General features: G+C 43.3%; 2 protein-coding genes and 1 long non-coding RNA gene across 3 annotated transcripts; 2 read left to right on the top strand and 1 right to left on the bottom strand.

Moving 5' to 3' along the window:
• Nucleotides 1-1,468: 1,468 nt before the first annotated feature.
• LOC138407439 (uncharacterized) lies at nucleotides 1,469-4,208 on the bottom strand. Its single transcript, XR_011240846.1, has 2 exons — nucleotides 4,056-4,208; nucleotides 1,469-2,248 (listed from the first exon to the last, which is right to left on the bottom strand). It is a non-coding gene; the product is annotated as an uncharacterized lncRNA (long non-coding RNA).
• A 3,824-nt stretch (nucleotides 4,209-8,032) lies between these two features.
• selenoe (selenoprotein e) lies at nucleotides 8,033-10,186 on the top strand. The gene is made up of 4 exons (XM_020099145.2): nucleotides 8,033-8,213; nucleotides 8,466-8,542; nucleotides 8,850-8,928; nucleotides 9,847-10,186. Exons 1-4 carry the CDS (start codon nucleotides 8,121-8,123, stop codon nucleotides 9,988-9,990), a joined length of 393 nt encoding a protein of 130 aa, XP_019954704.2. The 5' UTR covers nucleotides 8,033-8,120; the 3' UTR covers nucleotides 9,991-10,186.
• Nucleotides 10,187-10,473: 287 nt separating this feature from the next.
• On the top strand, nucleotides 10,474-12,988 carry LOC109637038 (transmembrane protein 17A). The gene is made up of 4 exons (XM_020099144.2): nucleotides 10,474-10,743; nucleotides 11,191-11,297; nucleotides 11,905-12,018; nucleotides 12,280-12,988. Exons 1-4 carry the CDS (start codon nucleotides 10,617-10,619, stop codon nucleotides 12,598-12,600), a joined length of 669 nt encoding a protein of 222 aa, XP_019954703.2. The 5' UTR covers nucleotides 10,474-10,616; the 3' UTR covers nucleotides 12,601-12,988.
• Nucleotides 12,989-14,718: the final 1,730 nt, after the last annotated feature.

Raw genomic sequence — 14,718 nt, 5'->3', positions numbered from 1 at the left:
AGTTCCTACTCTGGGGGTCACAGCCTCTCGTTGGCTTCTTCTCCTGGTGTCTGATTCCAGCGTAGAACAACAATAAGGTGAAATGGGATATATGAAGTAATACACCACACAAATCGCCTGTTGTATTCTCTGAAGAGATTCATTCAAATGCTGATTGATATTTGACCCTTTCCTTTGACGACTGCGGGCTACTGGGCTGCTGCGTCCCGGGACGAAGCAGGAGTCCTGCAGAGTTGTTTGGTCACAGCGGCCCTTCAAAGAGCCCGAGGAAACCAGGGGACTGTTGATTTGGCTCCTTCAGGATAGAGGAGGGACAAGAGCTCCTTTCATTGGGGAAAAACATTGGAAACTCTGTGCTAAGGAGTTAATCACGCGCTGCATATGTGTCCTCTTTTGGCGGGGAGAAGAAGGATAGAGCCAGGGCTGGGCCACAAGGCAATGGAGGAGGATGAATGGGTTGATGTAAGGATGGTTGGATGGGTCATGTGATGGGTAATTGGAAACAGAAGACGGAGAGGCTTTGTTTTGGATTCTTCACTTTTCTACATGGTCTTCTACATGTGTATAATGAATGCATGTATGTTTTATGAAGTGTTGAGTCTGGCTTTGGATTCACTTTGGAACTCAGCACATTCTCATACCTACTTTGATGAAGCCTTTCATTAATGTTGACCACAAAAGTATTCCGATCAGAATTTTTTTATAGCTAACACAAAAGACAAAAGCCTTGTCTACACTACTGTGGATATTTTCTTGATTGGATACTTAACACTCTGTTTTACAAAATATCAAAATTAGCTACAAACTTGTGATTAGATCTTAGCAACGCTTACCAAGTGTGTAGCTGCCATTGTTGTTGTTATTGTTTCGAGACAATACTTGTCACACAAAGCAGCTGCTGGCATACATGAGCTGTGATGTCATTGTTTCACAGATACTCTGGTTATTTATACAGATTTTGAGAGAAAACATTTAAAGGTCCAGTGTGTAAGATTTAGGTGAAAGAGAACTATTGGCAGAAATTTAATGTAGAATAATCGTTTCATCTAAATTGTATGAATTGTAGTTTTCTTTACCCCAGAAAAGGCCCTTTATATTTAAATACTTCATATTTGTATGAGGGGACCCTCTGTACTGAGGCCGCCATGTTTTTTACATGAGTCTAGTCTGGACAAACTAAACACCTTTTGAGTTTTTCTGACAATTAAAGGCTTCCACAGTTTCTTTTTTCATATTTTGAAGGAGAGGATGAGGTGAAGGGTGTTCAACTGCAACATGCAACTTCGACACTAGATATCACAAAATTCTACACACTGTACCTTTAATTGTGGACAAGACGTCCAAATGCAGAGTAAAAACTTGCAGGGCGTCAGATTGTGCCTTGGATTGCAGCATTGTAATACTGTAACATGTGAGTGTGTTGATGTTGGCATTTACTTCAAGGATGTAGAACATCATCATCAGCAGCTAGACTTCTTAGTTGGACTTTAATAGTTCAAATCAATCTTCTTTTTAATTTCCATCCAATACCAGAGTCAAAACACGCCCCTCCAGTCATCGCACATCCAATGTGACAACGTCTTGAAGGCTGATTCATTGCCAGGATGCAAAGGAACGTTGACACAACTGCCTCCATCTGCGAGCTGAGGACGAGCAGATGGAGGAGATTCTCAGCTGAGCGCACCGACACATGCTCTCTGGCTTTTCATCCCTGACATGTTGTGGGAAAGTCACAGCTTGGAAACGAACATTGCGTGTCACCACCGCGCAGCAGTTCAGGATAAACTAAGGTGATTGATCATGTGTATCATCTCTGGTTAGGGATTCCTGTGCCTGCAGCTTATGAATGCATTTAAACACGCAAAGCCTGTGTATGATTATGGAACTTGGCCTTTTCATATCCCCTCTGCAGTTAGTGGAGAATAATATTTTGCTGGTTTTATTGACTTGGTATTGAAGGTGGACGTGTGAAACACAAAGGAGCGACTATACAGAATAACGCAAGGCATGGTCAAAAAGTCAGGGTGAGGAGTATGGGAAGGGGGTTCAATGACATCTCGGCTGCCAGTCTAAACATGACTTGGAGCTGGGGCGCCCTCGTGCCAAATCTATAGCAACAGCGAGGCTTTTAAAACTGAGGCCCTATGAGTCAGCCAAAAAGCCCTGGACTCTGAAAACCTATTCCAGTCCCCGCGTTTCCATGGCAACAGGAACAGATTGGAACCACATCTGGTAGCCATTTCAGTCCCTGCGAGGAGAGGAAGAAAGAAATTTATGAGTGAGGGGGGAAAAAAGACAAATATTTTCTGCAATGCAAAGCAGAAAGAAAGTGGAGTCATGTTACACTTAAAAGAGGTCGGGAATATTAATTCTGCCGCGGACTGACTCAAGAGCAGTTTTCCGATGCCCATGTAAGTTCAGGTTTGGGGATTAAGCAACTCCTTCTCAGCTGTAACGCAACTTCTCATGCTGACAAAGATATTCTGCAGAAATAAAGGCGAGATTCCTCGTCATCTCCGCAGATCTCTTGATTTGTTTTGACAGCCTGCTGTTGGTCTAAGTTCTGAGTCACTGTAACATAGAGTTCTGAGTTTTTCTTCTAGTTTTGTCTGACAAACATGTGCGTCTGCTACGTCCCTGATTTCTTAAAAATACTGTCATTTCCCCGGCCGATTCTTTGCATCAGACGCAGCCAGGGGAGATTTGAAAAGTGCTGTTTTCATCTGTTATCCCTGTCAAGAAAACACTGTCTAATTGCGCTCCTCCTTCCGCGTTCGATGTTCCTCCTCAGCCCCCGTGGAAATTCAGGAACTTATGAAATGACATTTACTGGAAATGGATGCTGGTGCTTTTCTGGAGCCAAAACCACGGAGAACTGAGGTCAGCACACAACCAGAAGAGGAGGGGAAATGCCAGCATCAGACGTGTGTTTATAGATTTCCAGTGACATCTACTCGCTGTGCGATTTAAGACTGTCATTATAACAGAAATGAAACTCCCTTGCAGTGGCAGTGACCTAAAATAGTTTGCTCTTGATGCACAAGTTCTACGAACGACAACACACAGAGCTGGAGTCCTGAAAAGACGCTGCAGACAAAAGAAGTGTTGAAGTTTCTGTTTGGGATCAATAAACTTCATTGTATGAGATTGAAAAGTACAATTTACTTTGGTTTGCCGTATTATTATTCTGGCAGCGTCGGGACATAAAGCTTCTGGAAGACACACACACACACAGTAGTTATTTGCACTCGCTCTGTAAATGTGGAAATAAATAAGCACAAATAGTGAGAAATGAAGCCACATTGCTCTCTCTATCCAGATGGAGAGTTTATTTTTCCTCCGTGTCTTTCAGGGTGTGCAAACCGTTGTCTGGGACTTCAAATTGCCCTGAAATTTTCCCCCTTTGTCAGCATAATTCTGCAGAACGAGCGTATTAGGGGGAGAAGATTTGGACGGCTAATAGGAAGCAGATCAGTCAGATGCTCTTTTTCTTCCCCTTTTCTCTCTCTTTCTTTTTCTGTCGTTCTTTTAAACCCTTTCTCCTTCTTTTGTGTTTTTCTCCACAGCCCATTTTCCTTCTTCTCCCTCGTTCTCTCCTTCCTCCCCCCTTTTATCCCTCACACACCCATCCATCCGCTATCTTGTGCAGTAAAATGGGTATACAGACTTCATAATGTGGCCTGAGGTTTCAGCTTTCACATAATTCCACAGGCTGACCCGACCAAAGATTTTTTTTTCTTTCCTTTCTGCTTCTCACTCACTCCAACCTGGTGCAGAGGGAAAGAGAGAGAGAGAGAGAGAGAGAGAGAGAGAGAGAGAGCTGCTGCATTGCTCCAGATATTGGGACGGAAAATGATCACAAGACTGAGTGTGTCGGTGCAGACCCAGGGAAAAATAAGCAGACAGGTTATGTTTCTGTGCACTGAACCCGCCGATCAGTCCTGTCTGTGAGCGACCAACTGAATCTTACAGCAGATTTTGTTTTCAGATATAAACTCTAACTTTACTTTTGTTTTTGCAGTTACAGAAACACATGTCGATGCAGAGTTACTCACCTTCTGCCTGCCGGAACGTTTCCCCATCAGCTGGCATCAGATCTGCCTCCATCACATCTCTCTGACTCAGAGCCCGGGTCAGGATTATTCGCACTCTTTCTTATCTGAGGTTTATTTATCCAGACACACTGATAACAGCTGAACGAAAAGGGCAGAAGAGTGGTTTTTACTCGTGCTCGGATGCCAGGACTTATTTAGTGTCCGTGGGTGCGGTGTAGCGGCGTGTGAAGGGAAGTGTTGGCCGTGTATTTACCGTCACTGTGGCTGGGTGCTGGTGTGTACATGACCCTCGCAGCCCTGCTCTACTTCGCAGGACAACACTGGAGTCATTATGGGGAGCCATGTGTTTCTGATTACCCAGACTCAGATTAGAGGGAGGGGAGCAGCGGTTGCTGTCTGCTTGCCCCCCGGCTCCTCTGATGTGGCCAGCAACTGGACAACCATCGGTCCAAATCCACCCCCGCCACTCTCGCCCCTCTTCTCACCTCCACGCCATGACGTCACCATCAGGCCTGTGTATCACCTCATCCTGCTCCTCATATAAACATGTAAACAGTGAAATCTTTGTCACTGAAATGAGTCGTACTGGACGTACATATCGCGTCGAGTGCGACAGCTGCATAGTTAAATTTGAGCTCTTGTTGCTGAGCTGTAAACACGGTTGTGTTTCTGGGGTGTGTGGTTTCTGTTGTTGACCTCAACGGGAAATGGCTCTTTTGATTTCTTCCTGCTCGAGGCAGGTCACAGGTCAGCTGCAGAGCACAAAGTGTGAGGACGCAGTGATCTGTGGGAAATTTTAGATTTAGTGATAAAAGTCTTGACGTGATGAGGCCTGTGTGATTCTCTGTGTGAGGTCACATGAGAGTCAGCTGACAGTCGACTGAGAGTTCATATTAAAGGGCCACAGCACGAAGTCAACAACTAATGCTCTATAGTTTATCGGTTAACGGTTAATGAGGAAATGCATAATGAAAGTCCCTAGAAGGATTTCTCATGAGGATAATACAGTAAAAATACAGGAACTACCTTATTCTTTGGTTTTTCTCTCACATATTGTGAAGCTTCTCTGTGTTTTGTGCTGTTTCAACACATTTTCCAAGTCGAGGAAATATATATTTGCACCTTGAACCTAAACCTCCATGAGGTTATGTCTACACACTGCACATTATACAGTGGAGCACCCTCATTAGCATTGTATTGTTAATGAATGAAGCGTGAAGCGTTCGGTGCTGCCTCTCTTTATGAGCAGACTGCAGCGCAGCAGGCAGACAGGCAGCAGGCTTCCCCCCAGGTTCCCTGAGGCTCCAGACAGATAAACACTCACACACACACACACACACACACACAGAAGATAACTGTTCAAACTAAAGCTTTACATTTTTTATTTGTCACCGCTGCTCTTTCTTTAATGCACAGGCAAATGTTCCGTAAACGTGACAGCTGACGTCGAAATTAGAGCCAAGTTTTCTCTCCCACAAATGACTGTGCACATCATAGGAGAGCACACACACACACACACACACACACACACACACACACACACACACACACACCCATGTCCTGCTGGCTGGTGGGCAGCATCCGGTGTTTAGCATCGCCAGGAAGTGTGTGTCTTTATAGTGAGCCCTCTGAAGGAGGCAGGATCACAGCGAGGTGTTTCAGCGTTTGATCTTTTGCCAAACGCAAGTGTTGCAATTTGCAAAAAATAAAATAAAGAGAGGCTCCTCACGGAAGAAAAGTTGCTTGGTACAAATTTTTTGTAAATGTTTTCATCATCTGCTTCTCTCTCCTGGTTATAAATATAAAGCGTTTTCCCCTTTGTCAGCAGAATAATAACAACATCCTCCTTTTTTGGCCGGCACCATGTGATGTAAGCTGAAACATGCTGATGGTGAACACATATGGTTTACATCCACACATACAGGCCGAGGCACAGCCGCCCCACCCCCACCGCTCATTATGATTTCTCCACATCTCATCAACTCTCCCTTTCTCCATCTCGGCTATTTAACTTTTTCTTTGTTCCGAGTCCAACGCAGATCGTGAGGAACTGGAGTGGAACTTTAAAAAGTTGAAGATGCAAGCAAGAAACTCCGGCAGGACGAGCGTAGGGGCCCTCTGGTTTTTTACGACAGCTGCCAAGGGGAGGAAACCCTGTTAAAGCAGGGGGACTGTTTTACAGCCGTTTGACACATAATCTCAAACAGTAGAGCGAAAGCGGTGTGAGCGACAGAGCGGCTGCGTCTGGAAGAGATAGAGACAGAGAGATGGTTTCTCTGCAGCATTCCAGGCAGGAGGGGTTTATTTTTGCTGGAAACATAATTGTCTGTGGCTCAGGATTTGGAAGCACACATTTTACCCGCCAAACTGCCAGGAAGTGTACGTGTGGGTGTCACCGCCCTCGTGTGGTGACCTGATGCGTCTGCCTTTTCACAAGATAGAGGGAGTTGGGTAAACTCGGACAGATGGAGAGACGTTTTCCTCTTCAAGTGTGTTAACGCAGTGCAAATGTGCTGCGTTCTCTCATAAGGTCTGATTTCATATCGGAGCACATGAGGGAATTCAAGTGTTCTTCTTGTGCAACAACAGCAATGTCAGAGAGAGAGAGAGAGAGAGAGAGAAGAAAGAAAGAGAGAAAGGCACTAGTTTGATTGTATCTGAACGAAGCCGATTTTTTAGATCTGTTCAGAATTCAATGATGAGAGACATCTCCATCCGTGTCTTCAACGTGTTTGACGTTTCTTTGTCATCCTGAGATATTTGTATTCTTTTCATTTTTTTTTCAATTTTGCTTTTGTCACTTGATAGTGACGCCATCAACTTGCCCACTCGCTCGCCCTGAATCCTCCGGGTGATGTTTTTACTAGAGGGCTGGCAGGAGAAGCACCCCCGGAGAAAGTCCGAAGCCTCAGACTTCAGGAACAATTTCTATTATAGTCAAAAATGGCATCCCTGGTATAAATAGAAAATGGAAAATATCTCTCTAACTGTGGGTCTTGATGTAAAATATCTATATAAAAGCAACACTTTCTGATTTATGCAGAGGTGTCAGCACCAGTATGGATGTTCTAAATATGGAACACAACAGACATGAAAGATTTTATTTCTGCCTTACAAAAGACCTGCCCTTATCTGTGTGGGTTTGTCCAGGTACTCCGGCTTCTTCCCACAGTTTAAATACATGCAGCTTGATCATGGATGGACGCTCCTTTACTTTCTTTGTGAGACTTACAGGTAAAGAACAAGTTTGTGTTTAGCTTAGTGCGAAAACTGTGAGCAGGCAGTCAGCAGGTCTCCTCCATTGCACACAAATTAGCAGATGTAATCAATATTTCTATTTGAGTTTGTGGAAATCAAAACACAAAGAGATAAACTGAGAGTCTATTGGTGTCGTTGTTCCTCATTTGTCAATGTGACATTTCCCTCAAATATTTGTGATATTAAATGTTGATTTCATTTAGTTGTTTTGGCTTCTTGTCAATGACAAATGGATGCGTTTGAAATTAATAAAGTAGAAATGTATGAGTTTTATACAGATTCTCTCCAATCAGAAACTCTCCTGAGATTCAGAATACTTTGTTTTTAGTTCACAATCAGGTTAAATATGTTTCTTAAGGAAAATAGACGGATCAGGTTCAGCGGAATTTCGTCTGTCAGCAGCTGCAACGGTCTGACTCACTCTCATTGGCCATCGACTACCTGTGAGAAGAAGTGATAAGAGTCCAGATGTTTGGTGATAACATCTGACGTGGAAGAAACCATTAACCGCAAAGATCGGGGCCTCTGTGTGGCTTTAGAAAACAAAAAAACCCAGCCTAAATAACAACAGAAAAAGAATCAAGCATATGTGAGACAGTTTTTCTTAAGAGCTGAGATTTAAAAAGTATTTTAACAAAGAAACAGGAAGAAACCCTGAGAGAAATCAAACCCAGGTGGACGCTGCTCCCCTGTGGGGACACGTCATGGTCCAGTCCAGCCTGAGAAAGTGTCCAAGTGTGTGACAGGGTTCGATATTGTTGGTAAAGACTTCGGCAAAAGCACTTAAAGAATCCAGTTGGTGGTAAAATGTGGGCCTTGTTGGTGCTCACGCTGACCCTCGGTGTTCGGGCGTCAGAGAGTGAACCAGAAGAGCTGGTTGTAGCCAGAGGTAAACTGCTGGTGAGTATACAGACCTCTAATAACGAACCACTCAGAGATGAAGTTTAAAGGTTAGTCCATAAAATGCTTTACCTTGAAAAGTTATGAATCAAATATTCATGTGAAAATATGAGGAATATTTGACATCGGGGCTGACAGGTTCTGTCATGTCAGTCTCCAGAGTTTTGATAGCTGGCAGCTTTGAGTGGAACAAAGCGTGCACAATGTAATTTGTCATGCTGCTTTAACAACCGTCTGCTGTCGTCCTTGCAGGCTCCCAGCCTGGTTGGATGAGGCATAAAGAAAATGCCCGAGCTCCATCACTTCCTCCTGGAGCGATGGGCTCTGTAGTATCCTTGTTGCTCTTTTCATTCTCCTGCGGCCTCTTGTTGAGACGTGACCTTTTCCCAAACACACACACACACACACACACACACACACAGCGGGTCCTCTCATGACCTCTCTCTCACAGACAAAACAATGGTTCCAGCAAATAGCCCGGTCCGGTGCCAGCCAGCTCTGGGAGCTTTCCAAAACTCTTGTTCCTGAAAATCATGTTGAGTCTAAAAATAGCAAAAGCCGATTGGATGTGCTTCACCCGTCACAGAACGCCGCCCGAACCTGTTGTTTCCCTTGATTCCTTCTTTTCCTGTGTAGCCACAACTTGGAATATGACTCATCGGAGGAGAAGAATCCCCGTCTGATATTCTACGACGAGAAGGACGAGGTTGTAAAGGTGAGATGTGAGTTCAGGGATCTTTTGCTTATCCGCCTTGTGGTGCAGTATTTTTTCTAAGGAGCAGCAGAATGTCGAGACGGATTCATGTGGGGAAGTTTTAAAGCTGCTGCATCTGATATCAGATCCTCTGTCAGATACCGAGTCGCAGAGACAGAGTGTGTTTGAAAGAATGAGACACACAGAAACAAATGGAAAGAAAGTAGAAGACTGAGAAGGTTCATAAATCAGTTTCTGACAGCTGAGCAATATTTTATACAGAGACATGATACTTGGCATAAATGTTGATATATATATATGTGAGCCCTTAAATTTCAAATTGTTAATGTTTCCCACAGACTTTTATTTTTATCCGTGTTGGAAAGCCCCTGATTCTGTGTTTAGGCCGACAAGGGACAATAAAACTCTCGAGTGAAACCAATGTTAATGAATTTCTTCAGCTTCTTCTAAACGCACAAAGAGCCCGCGCTGTGATTGAAAAGTGAACTGTTCTCCCACTTTGTTGTTTTCTTTCTTCTCGACTTTTACGTTCTAGTTTCCCTTTTAAAGACCAGGTGGTAGTTTTCTCTTTAGCGTCTGTTTCAAGGTCTCGTGTTTGTTGTGTTCGTTTATTGCTTCATTATGTGGGCGGTGGCCCTTTGAGACTGTAATTTGAATTCAAATGAAGAATCATTGCAGAGACTAAATTACTGAGCAGAAGGAAGTTTTAATAAAAATTGTGAAATTAATGGTTTAAAGACGAAACCTGAACAGAATCACGAGGAACCATTCGTCTGTAAAATACAGTCTCCTCTGCATCCTTCTACTTCACACAACATTACAGACTCTTCGGCCTCACGTCCATACGCATGTGTGTGTGTGTGTGTGTGCTCGTGCATGTGGGTGTGTGATCCCGTGTGTGTTTCCCCGACACGTCAGACTGTTCCCGTGAAGAAAATGAAGGCAGATGAGATCAGCAGCCTGTTGGACTCACTGGGTTTCTACAAGAGGGCCCAGAAAGGGGAAGAGGTGCCAGAGGAGTTCCAGCATTTCCCCCTGAGCGCCCCGAGGGACGAGCTTTGACGACATCTTGTGGACAAACCCTGCCGCTGCACCCAGGCCGCTTTAATGATGTGTGGGGCCCAAAGGCCAAAAACCGAGGAGCCAGGCTCCACACTGAGGACTTGCTGGCCGGGTGCTGGGTGCAGGGTGTTAGACATGGATGTGTCGTTCTGTTAGTGAGCGGAATTTAAACAATAAAAGAAAATGTTTGAATGTGTCAGTGAATTCATGGGTCTGTTTTCTTCATAAATAAATAAACATTGTAGACAGAATCAAACTTTGAGTTTTATTTGAAAGGGAGGGTGAAATTAAACTTTATTTAGTTCCATATTTTATTTCTGTAAATCTTGAATAACTCTTGGATTCTGTCATTAGACAAACAAATCATACTGAGCATGATAAATGGCCACTAAGTGACTAACAAACTGCCATGATGCTGTTTCAGCCTAATCCTCAGGCCGCCTCCCTCACTTTAATCTGATTAGCAGCAGTGTCTGCCAGCCTGCGTCTGTGTGTGTCCATTTGTGTCTCTGTGCAACTTAACACAACAGGGATTAGCAGTAGTCTCTGAAAACACGAACACAGTTTCCAGACCGTGAGATTTCCTGACTCCTTTGGCTCGGTTATGGTCACCAGCTCTACCCACAATGCCTGTGTTTTACTCACCTGTTCCCGAGAACCTGCAGATGGGTCTGGCCTACATGGGCAGCTCAGTGTTCACCAACAACAGGACGGGAGACAGCGACCTCACCAGGGAGCAGGAGGACGCATTGGGTTAGTCACGTGTTCCACAAAAATACAACTGAGATATAAATGTACTCTAAAAAAAAACAACTATTTAGAGTATACTATGATGAATTATTTGAAAATATGTGATTATGAGTTTCTGAAACAAATTCTGATCTCATATCTGAGGTAAATATTTTGTGATCTTTGTGGATACTACATGTAAACTTATCTTAACTTAACTCTATCTTCATCCAGTAGTGCACAGAACACTTTAAGTCTAATATTCACTGTTCTATATTCATCTGTCTGTGCAATATCAACAGTCGAAGCAAAATGTGCTTTATATTCTTATGGTCTCCCCAACACAGGAACTGGGCGTATCCCTGAAATCTAAATTGTGTACAATTGTTGTCCGTGCAGCTTTTTTTTATAAACGCTGTTGTTGCTTCATAGATCATGGATGTGATGTTTATTGTGTTTGTTGTGTTGCAGTGGTCAACGAGCTGGTCTCTCACCTCCCCCTGCAGATGCTGCTCTACTTCAATATGTTTTATTTTCCTTGCTGGTGGTTCTCGGCTGTGTTCATGCTGGAAGTGAAGGTCGGTTGAAAATCGTCAACTATAAGAGAATGAGGAGATGAAGATGTAAACTCATTCAATAGAAGTTAAATCCTCTTAAAGTCAATATTTGTCAAATTGGGAAACTTGTGACTTTGGCGCCATCTAGTGGTCGAAACAAACACTAGACGAGTTAATAATAAATGTATTACAACAAATATAATATTATCAACAACAAATATAATATTATCAACAACAAATATAATAATATTAACTTTGTTTGTATTACACTTTTCTTGACAATGTTACAAAATGCTTCACAAAAGAACAAAACAAAACAAATGCATCAGTCAGTCGTGCTCTGGGAACAACCATAAGACCATAAAAATAGAAAATGAAAAAGGAAAGGGAAAAAAGAACACAATGGAAATTTGCATACAGTGGATATTTGTATATATAAATGAATAAACAGAAAAAAATACCATCCTGTAAAAGCCCCATGAATATATACATAAAGGTTTGTCATGTAAAACTTTAAAACTCATTTGAGATTTGCTAAAGAATTATACTTTTAAAAGTGTTTTTTTTTAAAGTATGCTGTTTTTCATTAATTCAACATATTGACATGACAGCCGCGCTTCATTTGCAGTTCTATCATCTGCCGGGATATTACCAGGCTCTGCTCATAACCGGCATGATCCTCCTCACAGTCATCGAAGTGGTGCGACTTTATCTGGGCTACATCGGCAACCTTGAAGAAAAGGTAATTGAAACCGCCGACATCCTCCCTGACGCACAACACAGAGCTCTTCTGTGGAATCCTGGAGGACACAGTGGAGGAAGTGGCTGCTTGAATATTCCTCCTGTGTGTGCAAACAAACAGCTCCAGGCTACAACCACCTTATTCTGTTGAGTTTCTCTGTGTGTGTGTGGATACAACTAGAGAAACACTCGACTGCTTTATCTCTGCATCGCCTCCGTCCACCAACTCGAATTCTCTCCCTCCCTCCTCGCCTGTCATCAGGTGCCAGAGTTGGCCGCCTTCTGGCTCCTGTCTTTCATGTTCCAGCTGCCAGTGCTGCTGTTCTTCCTGACCGATGAAGGAATTATCATCCTGCCCCTGGAGAGAGCCGTCCACTCCCTGTACCTCCTCTTCCTCCTCGCCCAGATCCTGGCCTCCTTCCTGGCGCTCAGGACCATGACCCGAAAGCTCACCCTCCTCTTCCATCTGCGGCAGTTTGGCAAAGTGGAGAGCCTCCGCCACGCGGGGATGAGCCCCGTCCACGGGTTGACGTACCATCGAAGTGTGCTGCCTGTGTCACCAACTCGTGACATGTATGACTAAAGTATGAGTTCACCTGACTCAACACTTGTTTACCTACAGTTCCTGACACTGGAATTTGTGCTTAAGTGCAACTTCATTCCTAAATGTTTGAGTGTCTTTCACTGGAAATTCAAAAAAATGCCTTCTGAACACAGGACCCACCCCCTGTCCGGCCATGAAAGACGACTCCAGCAGCAGCAAACACCCTTTTGGGGCAGAAATCTAAAATTAAATATAAATGTCATGATGTAGAGACGTCCCAAACTGTTGCTTACTCTACAGTGTATGTGTAAGCGTCAGGCCTGCAAGGTCCTAGATGGTTTGAAACACTAGGGGGCGTTATGAGCCATCCCTGTATGCCATGGTTTTGTAAGTGTGACAATAAACATGAAATTAAAAACTGAATAAATGTGTTTCGTCATAAAACACATAATTTAGTTCACAGCTGAAGAAACACATTTAAGTTTTCAGTATCTCTTTAAGTGTCACACCATTAACTCCCATATAATGAAAGTAAACCTTGATGCATTGTGAACATTTAAATACAGAAATCATGTGTTGTGATTGCATTGCATTCTGGTCTTTTGAGGCCACGACTGGTGCAGATTGCATGTGTCAGAAATCTTCATCCTTGATTATCTGATGTGTGAGAAAAAGAAAACACTGATGCCGAAATCCAGACGTTCACTGTTGTTGTTTAAAAAAAAAAAGATGAAGTCATTTCAGCCCCACTCTAAATGTCAGACCCTGATACTGTGTCAGCTGAGCCATCATAAAGTGGCCTGACTCGAATAAAAGAAAGTGCATCATCAAAAAAACTAACTAGGCTCAGAAACACAGCAGTCCGTTGCCAGAAGCTGCTTTTGTCCCTCTTCTCTCCTCTTTAATGATGATGGATGACGCAGGCTGGAGTGTTGGTGGAACACAATTGTTTTTGCAAGAGTAGATTACATTTTTCTTTGCCCACGAGACAAGATTAGTTTTTCAGAGGTAGAAAGCAACCTGTTCTTTCATTTCTGGAAAGAGCAAATGAGAAACACCTTCCCCCCCCCCCAATTTATCTTTAAGTGGTTCCTACAGTTTATGATATTATCTTTAATAGCGAGAATCACATTTCTTAATGCTTATAAAGTCCAAGAGTTTCAACCTGTAACTGCAGCAGAACTGTGTTAAATATTTATGACCACACAGTGGCAGTCAGTGACCAGGAGACGGATGGGAAGTGTTGAAAGTGCTGCACAGTCCAAGGAGACAGATTATCATGCAGCACATGTCCTGTCCAGGAAACCCTCTGGCAGAGGAAGAAAGGTTATGCAGTTCCACACTAATGTTATTTGATCATCTGTAACTCCAGGTTATGTCTATATGGAAATCGATTGCATATCGTGTTGTCTGCACCTCCTTTCGTCCTCTTGATGCAGGCGGAAAATGAATTTCTCACTTGTTTTATGATGAGCCCAAAGCCGGTGTCTCGGATGCTTGACTGTTTAGAGTCACACAACAAGCTGCTAATGAGAGAGACACAGTTTCTGCGATAGGACGCGTTCATCCCGTTCCACTTTACATCCAGGAAACTCGGCTGCTGCAGTGGCTGCTGCAAAAACACATTTCAAGTGGAGTGTGTAATGTTTGTTTACGTTTTAAGTCGCTGCTCAGATTATACCCGAGAATAACAAGGGCCCATGTTGCAGCAAAGGAGAAACGTATGCATAGGAGTGTCTATTTATTGTTCGACAGGAAGGATTAAATGAGTTTATCTTGACTAAATAAGGAAAATGGCACCAAACACAGATAGTTAAATAAAAGCCGCTGCCCTTTCACTTCAGTTAAGGCTGCTCCACGTGTCCTGAATTCTTACTGACAGTGAATTAACCTTGGGGAGTGGAAGAACAACCTGCTGGTGATAAGCTTGGTTTTGGTTTGGTGCCTCTGGCTCAATGATAAAATGAAAGAGAAAACATAGCATGTGCAAACAACAGGAGAGAGAGAGCCGTTTACTCTGTTGTTTTTATTTTAGATCGTGAATCTGGTTTGTGAGCAGCAACATATTAATTACCAGTTAGATTTTTATTTTCCAAAGAGGAAATGTATTTCCACAGCTGGCAGAGACATGCTGGTGTCTGGGAAAACATGCAACTA

The sequence above is a fragment of the Paralichthys olivaceus genome, chromosome 4 (assembly GCF_024713975.1).
Source record: "Paralichthys olivaceus isolate ysfri-2021 chromosome 4, ASM2471397v2, whole genome shotgun sequence".
NCBI classification, from domain to species: Eukaryota; Metazoa; Chordata; class Actinopteri; order Pleuronectiformes; family Paralichthyidae; genus Paralichthys; species Paralichthys olivaceus.
The sequence above is the reverse complement of the archived record's forward strand: the minus strand, read 5'-3'. Positions and strand labels throughout refer to the sequence as shown.